General features: G+C 38.4%; 1 protein-coding gene across 2 annotated transcripts in view; it reads left to right on the top strand.

The window, feature by feature from the left end:
* RUNX1T1 (RUNX1 partner transcriptional co-repressor 1) overlaps positions 1 to 18,064 on the top strand; it is a 114,530-nt gene that overhangs the window by 15,869 nt on the left and 80,597 nt on the right. The window contains exon 2 of one of the 2 annotated variants that reach the window (XM_066990587.1): positions 4,302 to 4,474. The exons of the other annotated variant lie outside the window; for it this stretch is intronic. Coding sequence (XP_066846688.1) covers positions 4,387 to 4,474 — 88 coding nt within the window. The 5' untranslated portion in view covers positions 4,302 to 4,386. The remainder of the gene's footprint in view (positions 1 to 4,301; positions 4,475 to 18,064) is intronic. 2 annotated transcript variants of the gene reach the window in all.

Raw genomic sequence — 18,064 nt, 5'->3', positions numbered from 1 at the left:
ATGACATGAAGCAAAGAGTTTGCAGGATCTCTATGTTTTGTCACATGGACAAAAAAAAGTCTCTGTTTTACTGCTGAAAGATTTGGCTCCATTTTTAGCACTCTACACAGATGATGATTATGCTATCGGAAAAACATGCATATTAAAATATATATATTGGCCCAAGTTTGTTATTAATCTAGGCATGTTTCTTTAGAAGTAAGACAAGCACATCCAATCCATATTACTTTAGAGTTAATTGTTGAATTCTGCCCTATCTATAGATGTTGCAGTCTCAGAAATTTCAAGTTAAATGGCAGAGTAGATGGATGGTTTAAAAAAAGTCTAAATTTCTGTTGCAGTGGTAGAATCAAAGTGTTTTCATCCGCTGGTTCACTAGTTGTTAACACAGGAGGAAAAAAGTGTGCAGCAAGTAGTTCACTTCAAATCTCCCCTAGAATATAGGTATTCAGTTGAGAAAACACATTTACAGGAATTTTGGCACAATTAGTCCAGTGAACACCTGTGATGAGCCATTGCTGAGAGCCTTGTGATAGGGTACTTAGGAGAGTCTCTCCTCCTACTGCCAGTATCTAAAATGGGGCAATGGTGAATGGCGTTAAAGGCTCCAAGAGAGAGGAGAGTCTGCTTAGCATGAGCCTATCTAAGGCTTTTGTCTCCCTGCCCGTGGAAGAGCTACCAAGTCAGTGCAGTTTATGCTAGTCAACTGTTGCATTAGTTATGATTAAAACAAATTTGTACCATCTTTAGGTTGTCTCAGTAAGCTCAGTTGTGACCTGTGACAGTTCAGCCAGCACTGCATAAAGAGCTGCGGTGTTCTTGGGCAGAGCGGGGACATCCAGGAGGGTCAGAGATCATCAGGAGGTGACCAACCACTGCTGCTCCCTGAGAGCCTGAAGTCCCATCATCTGAGTGTTTTTTTCTTTCTTCAGTTTTATTTCCAAGCATAAGCTTTATATATATATATATAGCAGTTTAATGTGAGAGTCCAGTTCAATCACCAAATGTAAAATTTATCTGGGCAACTGAGTTGGTTGAGGAGCTATAGGACTGCAGTATCTTGAAGATGCTGAGTCTACGCAGCAGTGTAGGTCCTGCTGGTAGAGTATCAGTAACCTGAATCCTGAACTCCATTTTCAGATTTTAATGACAATTTCTATATTTTACAGGACAAGTTTACTACTACTATAGCATTTCCACCTCCAAAAGTTGAACAGAATGGTTACCAGCAATGAAAATGGGCAGGAGTTATCTTGGTCTACCTTGCTTGCTAGAATGCAAGCTGTGTTTCAGCTACCTTATGTAAATACATTGCTGGAGTGTGCTGTGGTCCTTTTTTGCCACTGACACCCATGAACCATATGGGTGGAAGACATTCACTATTGACTTCCAGTAGTTAGAAGGCCTGGAGTAAACTGAAAGTTTTGTACTGATGACTTCTTAGGTTTTATAAAGGAGTAGGGAGTTTTTCTTACAGAACTCCGCTTCTGATTTGCAGAACATGAGTGCAATGGTGTGCTTTTAGCATTGTATTTCTGAAGAACCACATATTAAGGGAAAAAATTTAACCAGAGAAGTGCTTAGGTGATGAAGGGATTTCTGGCAGTAACCAAGAAGTGTAATAATGGTTGATTTCTTTTGAGGCTGATTCTGATATTTGTAGTCTTTACATCCTATTAATTCCTTGAAAGATAAGCTGATACAAGAATGATTTGCCAGGGCCAATGGCTCTTCTTAAAATCTTGGCTCAGGTTATATCCCCCCTTCTCTCCATACATAAGATAAAAGCACTGTGAATATGAGGTTAACTGAATTCAAATAGAAGACTCTCTCGAGTTATTGCATTCCTTAGAAAATAAATACATTTCTCATATGGTTGAGATTGATCAAAAAAGTATTCTGTATGCCAGTGATTACATTCCCATCTGTGATTAAGGTTTTCTGTCTGCATCTGGTTTTCACATTATATTTCTGTAACAAGAATCCTTTATATGGCAGAGTTCACTCTCTGTATTTTCTATTAGCTGCAGCTTGAACTACTGCACGGATCGCAGATTTACACATGTGGTTTTCATTACTTCATACCATTGAGAAAAAGTAATATTTGTTTGGGAAAGTATGTTTTTCAAAATTTCCATGGTAATACAACATGTTGATCCTTTTTTATAACACTCTTGTAAGACTACAAATTGTTTGAGGCATTCTACTTTCAGTGAAGTTCAGACTTTAGATGATTTTGCATGTACATTCCAGCAACAACAACAGTTTACAAATCAGGAGGCAAAAATGCATTTAAAAGAGCAGATTACTGTCGAATGGGTATAGCAGAATGCATCCATCACTTTGGAAAATGTGGCATATAGAGAAAATGAATCTGGGGCTGAAACAAAAGATTAGTAAGTTAAAAGTGATGTCTCCATTGTAAAGTGGACCACAGATGGGTACATGTCTAATTTCTTTTGAGTAAGAACTTATTTTTGTACAGCAAGAGATTTGAAAATCTTTTACGTTCCATGAAGAGGAGTATGCTGTTCAGTAGACACAAATAGTGAATTGTTAAATGTTACATAATTTAACATATTTGATCACAATTATTTCTGGTGGCCAAATTAGCAAAGGTTAACAAAACATGAATACATCTTTACAGATGGCTGCTGTGTGTAATTCTGAATCCAAAATATGATGTTAATTTAATGTTCCACTGTAAATCCATATTTCAACCAGGTTGTGCTATCGTCACTCAGTAGAAAACCTAATATTTAAATGATCTCAGTGAAATTAATAGGGCCACTTGGTCAGTGAGGTATTTTTCAGTTTTGCTAGTGGCATGAGTTTATGGCCATAAAAATCAAATTAAACAATAACAGCAATTTAAGGAATGTTGTATGCATTTATAGAAATGTAATGTGTTATGCAAAAGTCTGGAGATTTGGAAAATACTGAATTCATGATAAGGCACAACTGCAGGACAGTTTTTAATGCCTGCATGTGTACATGGCGACAACTACAGAATTAAAAAAAAAAAAAAATAAAAAAAAAAAAGAAAAAGAAAGAAAAGTAGTTATTGCACCCAAGTGGAGGAGTCTTCATTATATTTTGGAGATTATTTCCCAAATTCCAAAGGTGATTGTGTCATACTGAATGCTTAACAGTTGTTGCCAAATGCTGGGTACAGTCCTGCAGTCCCTGCTTGCCTCTTGGTTTCGCTGAAATCAATAGGACTTTGGCTCGGGCCAGGGCTGCAGAGAAATGTCTGAGAACGACCACATTAAAGAAAACAGGACTTCGTGGTGAAATCCTTTGTCCTCTAACCTTAACTTTAGCTTGGGAAGGTTTGTTTTGGTTTGAGGAGGGTCCTTTTTTGTGGGAAGGATTGTGATTTCTAGCATCAGTATAAATGTGGTCTTTTGAAAACGCCCTCGGGCGATACATTTTTTGCAGCATGATCTAGCCCAGGAGGCAGCCCAGGCTGGGTTCTCAGATGCATGCAGCTGCGGCCAGATCCTTGTGCATGCTTAACTTCATGTCCTGAAATACCTGAATAGTGGATGCAGATTGAAGCATGTACATAACTGTGTGTGCCTGGCTCTGAAAACCTTTCTGCCTTGACATAATTATGAATCCCTGAAAAGCATATTAATGTCTTGGAAAAGCTGACAGCGCTGTAATATAGACTCGTGCTAATGACGAAGTATTTGTGTAACCCAAATAAACAGGTTTTGTAGGTGTTGGAGTGGGAGAGAAATTGCCTTTACAAAAGTGGGAGGGTGATTTGTAAATATATTGATACCTTTTTGATCTGTCTTTGTTTAAATATGTTTGCTGTTATGACTTACAAATTAGTATAGTGTTGTGTAATTGCAAGGTCTCTATTTTTTGTAACCATGTTCACTTAATAAATGATTCTCTAGAGCTTCTGTTGAACCAGGTAAAGTATATAATATTTTATATCGTAAGAATGTGTTTAAAACCAATCATTTTTACAGAATTAGTTAATAGGTGTTTTCATGGTAGAATACAGGCTGCCCTTACTCTGTTGCCCTTTATATGCCAACTATTTTAAATGGGCAACTTATGAAACAGCCTTTGTCGAAGGATTAATACAGTGTTAAAGTACTGCCTTACATTAACTAAGAAAATGTGGGTAATTGATTTAGAATGATAGCGTTTCTGTCTTCCCTTTTTATTTAAAAGACTGCTATTATCATGCAAATGAAGGGGTGTGGTACTTCAAACTGTCTGTGATATGTGCTTTTTTTTTTTCTTTTTCTTTTTCTTTTTTTCATTTGTTGTGTCAATAGAAAAGATTGATCTCTGGGCTGGTGAACATAATATCTGTCCCAGTCAGAAAAGGAAAGAGGAAATTAGCAGAGCGATTGGTGGAGAATGATATCTGTCAAAAGAAACACTTGGAGAGCACTGAGTTTAGTGATAGGTGACTGCCGGAAAAAAGGGAACTTTGAATTTTGTCAAGGTAAGGAACAGAAAAATATTTAATTTTGTAATGTGCATACCTGTTAGAAGTTATTTTTAATGACTGTACCTTGCCTTGTAAACTGTAATTTAAACAGAAATCTTTGCCTTTAGCCTCCAAAGAGTCTGCCTAAATCAATCAAAATGTTGTCGTCAGTTTAATATCACTGAAAGAGCACAGCAATAACAATATAATTTCTCAGTGATGACTTTCCTAAAATCTTCCTTATCTTGTAAATACACGTATGTAAAAATTTTAACTATGTTTATTGTATTTTTGATGCCATAGGTGCTTTTCATCTGGCATATAAATATTACTTGGCTGGGCTGTAAAAATCATAAAGTTCATTTTACTGCACTGTGAATTGGAACAGTATTTGCAACCCGGTTAAGGGACAGTTTTAATCATGTTGGCAAAATGGTTGTGTTTGTTATTCAGAGAAGGCCTCTGGTAAACTCATTGCATTGGGAATCTGTGATAAATTTAGTTGAGATGATATTGAGAATTAATACATCCGTTTCTTATGTGCAAAGATTTTTACCATAGTTGAAAAGTAAATCTGTTATGGCAGAACAAAACCTCTCCTTAACTTACGACTGTCATTCCTGTCTTTACTGGAACTACATTTTTTCTCCTAAAATGGTGTGTCTAGATAGCAAAAAACTACTAAACTGATCTTCAGTGCTTTCCAGCACTCTTGATACTTTCTTTTTCAGTGTTGGCCCAGTTTGCCTCTGACACAATTTTGATAGAGCATGATATCAAAATAAAGCAATCAAGAAGCCTGAGTTCTCTAGGCTCTGCTCCGGTTTGTTTTAAAGGCAATTCAAACCTGACTGTAAGTCCCTCGTCTCTCCACCCTGCTTGGGGTCCCACGGTGCTGTGTGGGTGCAGTGTTGCAAGGAGATGGAGCGCAGCTCGGGGTGCTGGCAGGAGGCTCTGCCCATAGCTCCAAGGCACGACTCTGGAGCTGAGGCACTGCACATTTTTGTGGATGTACTTAAAAAAAAAAATCAAATCCTATTAAAAATAAATTTGCATTCCATAATGAGTTCCTAGCTTATTTTAAAACAAGTCAGTGCATCTTTGTGATCTTGCTATACATGGAGTGTGAAAAAGAGTGAGTATTCTTTGCAGAGGTTCTTGTTGCATTTCTATTTTGCTGATTTGACAGTGTATAGCTTCTGACTGATTCTCCTCCTTGCTTCTATCTACAGTCTATTTTTCAAAGTGCAAGTGTACCCCATATGGGTAGTTGTTGGTTAGTTTCTTTTGCAGTGTAGATCTTCATGAAGGACTGAAATATAAATAAATGTAAAAGTAAATATTTCATGCCTGAAGCATGCAGTGCTGGCATACTAATGGGACGTTTATTGTGGTTTATTGCTGTCAGAGCATGTGCAAGATAATGGAAATTTTCTACAACTTAGAAGAAAGGCGTGTTTTCTAATACTGATCATTTTTATTAGAAAGAGGGAATGAATATGACTGAAACTCACTTCATCATTATAAAGCCCAAATGGTCTTGCGTCGTACTACTGAAATATTCATAAGTGGGATTGAACAGCATGTTACCTGTCCTGTTAACCATGGAGCAGATTAGGCTGCCTGTATCACCTGAGTGCAGGCACATCTTCACCATTTAAAAGTCATTGTATACTAAACAATTCCCTTCCCTGTGCAGTCCTATCACAGCATAGCTTTATACCAAAATAAGCATATCCTCTTTGTAGCACAACTTATAGAGTTAACCATATTGTATAATTTTCACCTTGGTGATAAAGATGATCCAAAACTGTTTTGTAGCTATTCTATAAAAGAGATGGCAATGTGTGGTGGTAAGCAATTGTTAGATCTTTGGGCATTCCCATTTAGAGATTTATTTGGAATGAGGTGGCTGAGTAAGGTACCTAAATCTGGATGTATGTGTTTGTCACACATTCAAGAATTTTAGTCTTAAAGCTCCACGCTGAAATTTGGATGAGTGACTCGAGAGATGTGCCCAACACTCTTATATATATCTTTTGAAATCCAATGAAAAGCTTCTGTTCTGTTACCCCAGACAGCTTTGCCCTATATATTATAGCAACTTTCAGCCCACTTCCATGGATGGGTTGGCAGACAACTCCATTTCAAATGACATGGTGAAGCATTTAGGTTTCATTAAAAACAGGTAGGTCAGAGCTGAATAACTGTTCTCACAGAAATGCCTGAAGTCATCATTTAATATGGACTTTGTTGTACCCAAGAACATTTGACTTACTATTTGAAACCAGAATGGAATAAAAGGCAAGATAAAAGGTGGTTGAACCTATTGCTTCCTTGAAGCATTAGGCTACCTATGTTTCTGTGTTTCCTTTCATGCATCCTCACCCATGTTTTGCTATTGCAATGTCTTCTTTCCTTGGTTTCCTTTTTTTTATTTTTTTTTTATTTTTTAATTTATCTTTATGCCAATTGTTTGCTTACTTACACATCTTAAGGAGTACAACTGAAGTAATAACACCCCCCTTTCTACCATAGAACAGATGTAAAAGAGTTCTTGGGGACGAGTGCATTATAGACACAGGATTGTCACTACCCAGCTCACAATCAGATTTTCGTCTGTTCATGTGGCGCACACCTGTGGCTGGCTGGCATTGCTCTTGATTGGAGTGTGAGAGATCTTAATGAAAAACAAAGCTCGGATGACAAGAAGAGACTCCACGGTGCACATGGGTTACTTCACACATCGTAAGAAAGTGAAATTCTAAATCTGCTGGGCTTGAGGTGAGGGAGTGAGTATGAGCAACTCTGCAAAGAGAACCAGGGCCCTGCTTATTGCTGTCTTGCAAATAATGTGTTTTTCTCAGTAGGTCAGGTTGATTTGGAACAGTTGAGAGTGGTGGCCGTTTTCTTCAGCAAACTCTCTGAGCCAGTAAGAAAATACTGGGCAGGGATCCAGCTTCTGAAGTACAAAGAAAATAACCTATAATCTATATAAAATGCTGGCGGATGGGGAAGGGAGGAAATTTACAGAGAATAACTGAGTTTGAGAACAGCTATGTTAAAAGCAGAGTATAAGAGTTTGTGTATGACATTTGTATTTATTTTAATGTGAAAAATGCAGTCTTTGAGACGAACAGACTGCAAACTCTCATAATAGGATATATTTATTAGTAAACTGAGACAAAGCACTTCAGTTGAAATTCCCTTTTCAAAGTGAATTTCTGAGTTTGCAGAGTTTGGTTTCCCTTTTTTTCCCTCTTGGTGATGTGCTGTGGCTCTGATAACATTAATGGGCTTTGCCCCACATGGAGCATCGAGTGTATTGTACCACTGCTCACTGATCCCAGGTCAGTGTGATGCGTGAAATCAATTTATTTGAATCTCTTTGCCTGTATAGGAATTTGGCGGCGTGCCAGTTGTTTTCATTTAATGTTCTTTGTGTTGAACACAGACAAGCAGGCATGCTTTTGTGCTCCTCTTTCTTTTGGTCTCTCTCTCGCAGCCAATATTCTATTCTGTGCATTTTCAGAAGAAGTAAGAATATGTTACCTTTTTAAAATCATTTTGTCTAAATAGCATTTAAAGAGCATAGAAACTAGGTCAGCCAGGGAGCAGCCTGTATAGGGCTTTCACAGAATATAGGTGGTAACACCTGCCTTCTTCTCTTTCTTAAATTTTGGAAAAAAGAGAGAGGAGACACGGATTTATTTCTCTAATAACCAATTTTATGATTTAAATCATCTGGTCAAACAAAGACTCTCCAACGATGCTTAAATCAGAATATTTTTTTAAAGAAGTGAACATCTGACGATGGGTTGGATGAATCAAAAAGACTTTTCAGAATCTTCTTCATTTTCAGTAATGACCTCAACGTAAGCATTAATTTGGGAATCCCTTGTCTCATCCTGCACTCCTGCCTGCCCGTTCCCCCTCCCCCAGTTAGCTCACTGTTGGAATGGCTGCCAGAAGAACAGCTATCAGAAAGTAACCATTCCTTTCCTTTTTCCTTCTTTGTGTGGGGGAAACGGCGAGGCATGTGGAACAGAGCAAGTAATTTCACCCTTCTTAAATAGCAAAAGGAGTAGACAGCAGCAGTGCGTATTTCCAGGCGGATTTGTTTTAGAGCTTGGCATTGGGAGAGACGGAGAGCGAGAGTAGAGGACTCTGTTGATGCTCCAGGCAGTTCTTGCGGAAGTTGATATGCAGAAGCATGGAGCCGCGGCGCAGGGGTCAGACTCGTACACATCAGCCCCGTTTCCTTGTTTAATTACCTGAAGAGCAAAACATCCAGGCTGAGAGTGTGTGAAAATCCAGTATCTCGAGCAGCAGTTTGCCGCTCTGACATCCTGCAAGGCCAGCCCTGTCTGTCCGCAAACGTCAGGGCTGGTTCCTGACAGCGGGCTATCTCTGCCGGGCCTGGGTTCCTTCCATTCAGGAGGCATTGTGTGGAAGAGGGTTTGGTCAGGAATTTGAGGTTCCTGCCGGTTCTTCCAGCCTGGACAACGGTGTGACAGATAGGCCTGATTTTTTTTTTTTTTAAAGAATAATAATAAGGCTCTTTTTAGTCTTTTCCTTGTAATTCTGGCATTGGTATAATACTGACTGAAACAAAGCAGGTTAACCCTTTCATTTCCGAATCAACATATTTTCCTTTGATACTTTAGTGTTCTCTTTTCCCTTTCTTAACCTCTTTTATTTTTGGAGGTAAAATCTTCCAAGGAGCAAGTTCTTTTGGACTTGAGTTTATGCTATGCTGCATATAAAACAAACTTTTGAAAATGTGAAAAACTTTTGCAGTTATTGTTAATGTAATCATCATACTTGGCATTTTAAATTTCTCATTTTCAGCATGCTTGGCAACATTATTTTTATTCATCCCATGGCATAAAACCAAGGCAGTGTTTGTTTTGGCACGGCCTATTAAAACAGCGGTGACAGCTATCAGCACTTCCATTCTTTTTATTCATGTGATTTTCTTAGGTGTCCAACTTTGCGTTCAGCTTTGAAATATTGAGGTAGAGTGGGTTATAGCCCTTGCTCATAGCTGCTGTGCGTTGAGGTAACTCCCTGCGACCGATGGATTTTTCTCTGGGCAGAGCCATGAGCGAGGCTCTGTGAGCCACATTGGCCTCAGGTAGAAAGTCCTCTTTGGGTGTAAAGTTCCACGTTACAAATGAAAGATACTGAAAGATAGACAAAAGTATTGAATGGATATATATATTCAGGGAAAATTAAAATATGACTTCTTGTTTGAATGATAAATAAAGAATATAACTTTCTTGGATAATTTTAATTGCCTAGTTTGTAGCATGGGGCTGTAAATAGTTGTATTGGCAGAACTTAAGGTCACAAGGTGCAAGCAGTAGAGGGAGGGGACACTTTAATCTGGCTTTGCAGCAGAAGTCAATGCAGCATGTGACTGTTGCCTTTTATCGTTGTGGGCAGAAGCTGGTCCAAGAAAGATCTTTGTGGTTATAGGAGTGGAGAAGAGAGAGAGCTGAGAGTTAACTATGCTTTCGTTTTCTTTTGCACTAAAGGCTTTCAGTCCAGTCTGCAGAGTTATGCCTGTACTTGTGAAGGACTTTTTCACTGCTGATGGTTTCATTTACTTTTTAGGTGTGATCAAAATTGTTCAAACAGTAGCTTAAATTTTCCCTGCTAGTATTTCATTAGAATTTTTTAATAAAGATTTAAGGGCGCACTCTTCTTGCACACAAATATTAACAGCCATTACCAGGAAAGGGTTTATAGGGGACTCCTCATTAAGAGAATGTGCCCTTCTGTGGGCATCTGCAGCTGTGAGTAAATGATAGCATAATGGGACCAAAAGAGTCATTATGATCTATTGTGCTACTAATCCTCCATCTAAGAAGGATTTGCAGGGGATGGTGCAACAAAAGAGCTGTTACAGTGTATCAGATCGATAATCATGATCTAATAAATTCTTAAATATGTACATAATCCTCCACCTTTTAGAATCAGGCCCCTTTTTCAACATGAACACCTATGCTACTCTGGTGTAAAGGGACCTTTAAGTAAAAGTGAATCACTTAAACTTGCTGTTTTAAATCCCTTTATCCTGTCCTACTGTAAAGAAGCTATAGTTTAAATAAGAATCGCTTGTATCTATAGGATGAAAAAAGATGGTTTATGCACTCTGATCAGTGTCATCTTCCTACAGAGTTTGTATGTGTACAGAAAATGATGTGTTGGTATGAGAGCATATATGACTTTATACTAATACTAATTCCAGTGTGTTACGCACCTTTAAATTTTGTAGAGTTCATAATCTAATGAAGTGGCCATGACCTAGCCAACCATTGCCCACCACAAACAGCAGTGCGGGAACAGTACAGTCCATGGACTTATGGTGACAGCAGTAACCACACTGTCCTTCCCCCAACCCGATGGGTGTCCAGCTCCTCTTGGAAAGTGGCAGAAAATGATGGTCCTTAATGCACAGTTGCCACCTCCAAAATCCCTCAGAGATAATGGTTTTAAATCAGCATTCTCTTTGAAACTGGGAAGAATATTTAGTTTGGGCATCTCTGCGAGTCTCTATTGTGACAATCTTGCTTAAGGAAAGTTCTCATAGATAGTGAGTCCCAAGCTGGTTTGGGCTGTGTTAAAACTGGCACCTTGCGCCGTGCCCAGGCACTTACTGCTGCTCTTTGCAGATGTTCTCCTAGTGTGAAGTGGTGTAATTTGCTCTTGGTATGAAATTCCACTTCATAATCACCTCTGCATTCTTCTCTTGCTTCCCTTCTGAATGGCTACAGCTAAGCACCATGCGGAGTACAACACAATTAGATAAAATTAAATGATATTTAAAGGCCTGTGTTCCTAAAGGCCCCTCCCTGTTCCTAAAGGAACAAAGATTTTGTATTTTGATTTCCCTTAGTTGGTATGGGATTCATCTGGGTCTGACTAAAAGCACAAATCTTCCGTCAGTCCGTTGTGCATCCAAGGAATGCAGTATGCTTTCTCTTCAGATTGCACAACATTTAGTGGATCACGTTTTGTAGTGGAAACTGAGTGGTATGTAAGATGGTCAGGAGACGGCCACAGGATCGAGAACGTAGGGGTAGGAGTGATGGCAGAGAGAAGACGGGACGCTGAGCTGGAAAATGAGACAAAAATGTGTGGGAAGGTGTAACAAAGGAAACAATGGAAAGAAGAAGGAAATTTCTTCTGTGAAAATCAGTACCTTCCCTTTGTCACTCACAAGCAATAATGCTTTTCCATCATTAAGGGTTAAATGAGTGTGTACTGATTCAGCTGTCTTTCTAGACACTGAACTGCATCAGAGCAGTTAACTTTTGGTGATACTGCTTTCCCATTTTAGCAATTACAGGGTCTGCCAGTGGGTTGTCCTATTATAACTGTGAGAAGACTCATCCATAACCACTTCTGTTAAGACTTAATTTTCTTCATGTAAAAGGTGCCCCCTGCCTTTATGCCATTAGACCTTCTCCTTCATCAGGGAAACTTAAAATATTTGATGAGGAAGTGGCTTTCTCACCTGGCTCTGGAAAGAAAGTAGTTTAAGTGGGGAAATAATGTTTAGCTGTCATAGATCTGCTCAAATATTTATTTATAGTCCTCATTCATTGCACTTTTGAAATTACTCAGTGGTTGACTGATGTAATACTAAAATAAAGGTATTAATAGTAAACACCAAACGTATTGTACAGAGACACTGCTGTGATGTTACTGGCGCTACTATTTATATAAACATACAACAAGACACACAGAATGGCCTGGTTTCCTGCCCATTATAGTGGAGGTCAGCGTAAAGATTTTGCTGTCTGATGTAAGACTTAAGCTTTATTTTTAGAATGCTTATCAGCTTGTTTTATAAGCACATTATCTATATATTGCTGAATAAATATGCATATATAATATATATGTATGTACATATTCTGAATAACAACTTTGTTGAATGATGCTATTTTCTAATTTAACTTTTAAAATAATATTTTATTGAATAATGCTATTCTCTAATTTCACTTTCTTTGAATGTATCTGATGACTATTGTGGTTTGTAAATCTGTATTGGAAGTGCTCAGCAACAATAGATTTGTATCAAGGCTTCTTTGAACAAAGCTCTTCTATGATTATAAATGGAGTAAATAAGTACAAGCTGATCAATATATGACAAAAGGGTAAAGGAGGGAGGTCAAGAGGTAAGAATGTTTCCATATAAAACACTTTTTTTTTCCCTGTTGAAAATGGCAGTATGAGCATAAATAAATGTTGTGTATTGCTGTGTATTTGCTCCACCTGGTGGATTTTCCTGAAAGTGTTTTTAATGTTTGCTAATAAGGGGAAACTGTCTTTAATTAAATACAAAACATAGCACCAAAAGTAAAGATGGCTTTTTAATTTAGTGTAGCAATAGCATTTCAAAAGGCAGATTTGGGAAAGAAAACGTTAAAATTAGATATTTCTTTTGGCCACACTCGGTCAGTACAGTAATCTCCATAAATGTGTAGCATTCCCAAGCAATTACTGGTAACAGTTTACTCTTGGACTCATCTAGAGATTAGTAATTAAAAAGTCCAATTGTGTGGCTCGTGGGGCTGTATATGATCAGGGAAAGTGAGGATTTGCCATGTATCCCCCTCAAGCTGCCCCACAGACAGCAAGTCTTGAGCCCCTCTGGTAAGAATTAGCAGTGCTATTGGAAAAAGAGAGTTACTGCACTGAAGTGTTAGAGCTGTACATCAGCATAAAATCTGTCTGTTATTAACCTAGCTTTGCAAACATTGTTTTCTTTGGAATTCTTAAGGACCCGGTTATGCTTTGATCATCTCATTGTTCTCCTTAGGTTATTTTTTTCCTTTAGAGTGTAATGGCTCCCTAACAGAAGGTGAAGTTTAGAAAATAGTGTCTCCATATGCAAGGGATTTGGAGACCTTTTTATTGTCTTTAAAAATGTCATTCATAGCCCTCATTAGCATTTATTGTTGCAAGCGTACAAGCAGAAAATGTGAAATTGGTATGTCATGAATAGCTCCACAGAGCTCTAGAGCCCTGAAATTTTGCCTGCAGTGTGGTGTGGGGCAGGCATTGAGAGAAAGCTGTCCAGATGGCTGCCAGCACAGAGCAGAGCTGCAGGTTTTTGTCTCTGGTGCTGAGAGGAGGGAAAGTTCACTGGAGCATACGCTATCACCCCTTGCGTTTTAACAAAACTAACTCGCCATCAGTCAAAATGGGGAGGTGGTGACATTGAAACAAAAGTTTTCAATATAATGTAACAGTCCTTGTCAAATGAATAAAATATGTTTAGTTAGTGTCACAAATATTGACATGTTACAAAGAAAAATGCAAGGCACGAATTTATGGCTAGTGGTAGATCCTCTTTCACACAAATATGCTCTCACATTATCTTTATTATGAAAATCCTATGCATTGAAAAGACATTGATTAGAGGTCAAAACTAGGGTTAATATACTACAGCAGGAGGAGTTTCCCTACCCATGTTAAACGAGCAAACACTCTGAGCTTCAAGTCAAAAGCAACTGAATGCTTGAACACCCCCTCTTTATTTTTTCCTTTATTTATTTTTCTTTTTAATCTTAAAATATGACCCTGTTTCATCTGGACCAGGTATTATCATCCAGGTATCTCTGGGTCACACCAGCTGTGTTCTTTCTACTGTCAGTGAAATGGCATCTTTAGTATTTTCTTGTGTACTTTCAGAATATCAAATAGGTATCATTTTTTTCAAAGTGCATCAGTGATGTTTATGCTTAGATGGTGTAGTAATTTCCTTCAAATAAAAACAATGATAAAAATTAACAGTCAATCATAATTTACTTTGCCCACATTGTAGCAAATACCTTATTTAATAAAAATGCAAGGGGAAGCTTGTTTTAGCTCAGATCAAGCAAAGGAAATAGACACCACAGCAGGTACATACATACGACAGTGTCCACGTGAGAGTTTTACTAAAATGCACACGTAGAGTAAAACAGCATGCCTTCTTTAAGGACTGAAGCCTGTGTTGGCCCTCCCATTCTGAGTCAATTAATTCTCAGTAGACCTATTCTTCTCTTAGCATAGATCTTTATATATAATTTTCATTGTTTTAAAACCTGAAATACACCTGAAATGTCACTGGGATTTCTGACAGCTTTCAATAAGAAAGATTTTTTTGGCCTTCTGATAAAAAAAACAATGGGCAATCCAGTTTGCCATGTTTGTCCCATTGCCAAGGGTGCTTTTTCTTAACAGATGATTTGAAATCCTTTGTAGAGGACTAATTTCTGATTATATGGATGAAATAATATAATTTAGTGCTTTATCATCTCCAATGGATTTAATTCAGTATTCCTTTAGTTATGACTAGGTGTAACGTGATGAACAGTTTCTCTTAGACAACCAAGAAAGTTTTCTTCCCAGCTTGATAACTACAGCTTTAAGATATTACGTATTTGTGTAGGTAATCTCAGTTAGTCTGTTTCACAGAGCTATGTATGTTTTAAAGGTCCCATTTGTCTTTTTTTTCCAAAGTCCAGAAAACCTTGCCAATAAGGAAATGCTTAGGGAAATGTTTAGCGTTATCTGGCAAATGTTTTGTGTTGCATGTATTAAAAGCTACTGTTACAGATAAGCACATATTTCCTTGGAATATTTGAATTCTGTTTCCCAGTGAAGAAATAGAAAAGAAGTTTATAAAGAAGTGCTTTTCTTTAATAGGTTCAACCCTTTTGCGACAGTGCAGTAGAAACAACAGAGGGTAGGTGCAGGGCCACAGAAAAAGTCACGGTCCAGATAGTGCCAGTGTATCATAGGTAGACTACTGTTGCATCACTGGCATCCAGAAATTAGCGAGCATTTCTGTAGAGGTTTTGCCTTTGCTGTACTTTGGTTTGACAGTCAACTGAAGAAAGTTAAGAAAACAACCAGAAGTAGTCATCCCAGTCCCCCCCATCAGCTCTACAGCTCACACATTAGGTGGGTTTGCCCTGTCAGTGGGATGCCTTAAGAAAACACTAATAGCTTCCAGCTGGGTGGAAAATCAAAACGTTTGGGGGCTGACAAAACTAGCAGATTTGAATTTGAAAGCCCAGCTAATGCCTCCATTTTTATTTACCACTCGCCCATAAAAGATTATTTTCCAATATGTCAGCCTCATTTGGTGGCCAGTGGTCTGAAAGTGAGAGTGGAACAAGCAAGCGGGGAAATCTGGACATTAGTGAGTCCGCCCTTTCAAGCTGGTGTGCCACTTTGTGGAATGGCCTCTCCTCAGGTTGGGGGGGTCCTAATGACCATTCATCAATGCTCGTTGACTGATCATTGAGTGCCTTCTCATTCAGTTTATCAAGTCTTGCACATAAAAAGTCAGAATAAGCATTATTCAGCTTTGTTAAAGCCAACTAGGAGTAAAATGCTCCATTTGAACCCATTTTGCCCTTGGTTTTTCACTTTGTTAATGCAGTCCTGCTTAAATGAGTGCTTTTATTGGGTCGGTTAGAATATCTGAAACTATTAATTCTCTTGTATTGAATAGCTGGTGGCAGGCCAGAGCAGATGGGGTAGAAAACTATTTGGTTGGGTGTATTGCTTTCAATTAGGATCAATGAGGTTTCAGCTCCTTTGAATTAACTCACTTAATACCCACTGTGTGAAGTCACAATGTATCACAACAGTCTGCTCTAAGTCGAGCGGGAAGTTGAGAAGTCCTACAGAAAAGCTTTGAGTTAAATTCTTCCTTCACTGTTAATAGAGACCTTTCATTAACTACAGATGCATTTCAGTGGACTTCCAGTCCCTGTTATTAAGCTAGGTTTAAGCAAAAGGCAGTCTCTATACTTTTAAATAGTGATCATTTGGAATTTCTCTTTTCCATCAAAGCAGTGTAATAGCACCTTTGTATCACCCAGTGCCTAAAAATCATTTTTTTGAGGGGCAACTATATGAACACGGAGACTTCTGCCTACATTTACTCATTTCCAAAATTAAAGGCGTTGAGGATTGTTTAAAATGATTTCATCAAGTCTTTTGAATGATTGACAAAGGAGCTGATTCCCACTCAGCCACCCAGGAAGGCGTAACGTAACGTACAGTGTAAAGGAGCTGCCTGAAGGTTATCTTCTGGATTTTTCAGTCTTTATGTATCCCTTTCATTTTGGTGTTACACATAATACCAACTCTTGTGGTAGAGCAGATTTGTTCATATGTTAAAAGCACTACGTTTCCTTTTCTCGGGATGATGGAAGTGGAGAATGAAACTGTTTTACAGAATGGACTGTCCATCCTCTCTTGGCCTGCTAAAATTTCAGGACTGGTACAAAAACTGTTATAGCAATCTTCAAGTGACTGCTATAAAAAAGGGGGTGGGGTGGGGAGAGAGAATAAATATCCACAGATATTTATTCAGGGAGGACTGCCAAATGGGTTGCAGCCTGCCTCAGTGTATTAAATAATGAGAGGGAAAAACTATTCATGCAGCTGGCTGCTTGAGAAAATGCTGAAGTAGTCTCAGATGCACAGGCATTCTGTGAGCCCCTTCCACCAGCAGACTTCTAGGTGAGAATCTCCAGGGATACAGGTTTTGTTGACGTGGATCAATTTAAATGGCAATTACTGTAGTCAGATAACAGCTTAAAAAGGCTTTTTACACACAGAAAAGATGCATAATCACACAGCATATGGAAGTTCAATTTCATGAGCTGTGGTCTGTGGATTTACATTGTACTGATATTAAGACCTACTTTTAAGAGTGAATATTGTTCGGTTTTATTAAAATGCGTCATACCTTTGACACGTTACTTTCTGCTCTAAAGCTGATTCAGGCTGCGTCTATGTTGATGAAAGGTTGCATTTCCAACTGTGAAAATGTTTTTCCTTTCATGTAGAGTACGGCATTAAAAAGAAAAGAAAAACAACACAGCAAATACAATACTAACTGACTGGTTTTAAATAGTGCATCAAATAATAAAACAAAAAGAATGCTAAATTCTTTCAAGGCCTTGGTGGCACAGACTTTGATTGTCGTTCTCTCCATTTGCTCCCTCATGAAAGCACTCTGCCATGGAATTGTTTTCAGGTTGCGGTGGTTCTCTTCAGCTGTCCGACACGAAGATCCATTATACATTACAGAAGATATCTGATCAAGATGAAGAAAAGACCTTCCTCAAGTGGAGGTGCAATACCTTGTTAGTACTGGAATATTTACTGGGGGGAGAGGAGCTGCTTGTTTGCTTCCCTGAACCCCCTGAATTTACCAGTCCTGTGGAGGCTCTTTAATCAAAGGGTGGCACTTGGACAACATTAACAAGTTATTGTGGAAATAGCACTAAATTAAGCGACTCATTAGTTTCAGGTCAGAAATATTCATGAGTCCAGGCTGGATATTGGAGGTGTTGTTATTTTGGCTTAATTTTACATGTGTTCTTTCCTAAGTGGATCTTTATCAGGCTCTGTGGCAGCTAGAGGAAGGGAAAGGAAGGCCTGAAAGCAGGGTTGTTTCTGCATATTAGAGGCAGAAGACGGCATAACACAAAATCAAGGGATGCATAAATAAGTACAAAAGGATGAGTCTTATGCTGACAAGAATGCAGCCTCTGAAGATCTGAATGAGAATCACTGGTT

This window comes from Anser cygnoides, chromosome 2 (assembly GCF_040182565.1).
Source record: "Anser cygnoides isolate HZ-2024a breed goose chromosome 2, Taihu_goose_T2T_genome, whole genome shotgun sequence".
Lineage (NCBI taxonomy): Eukaryota > Metazoa > Chordata > Aves > Anseriformes > Anatidae > Anser > Anser cygnoides.
Note: the sequence above shows the minus strand (reverse complement) of the source record. Positions and strands in the feature narration are given on the sequence as shown.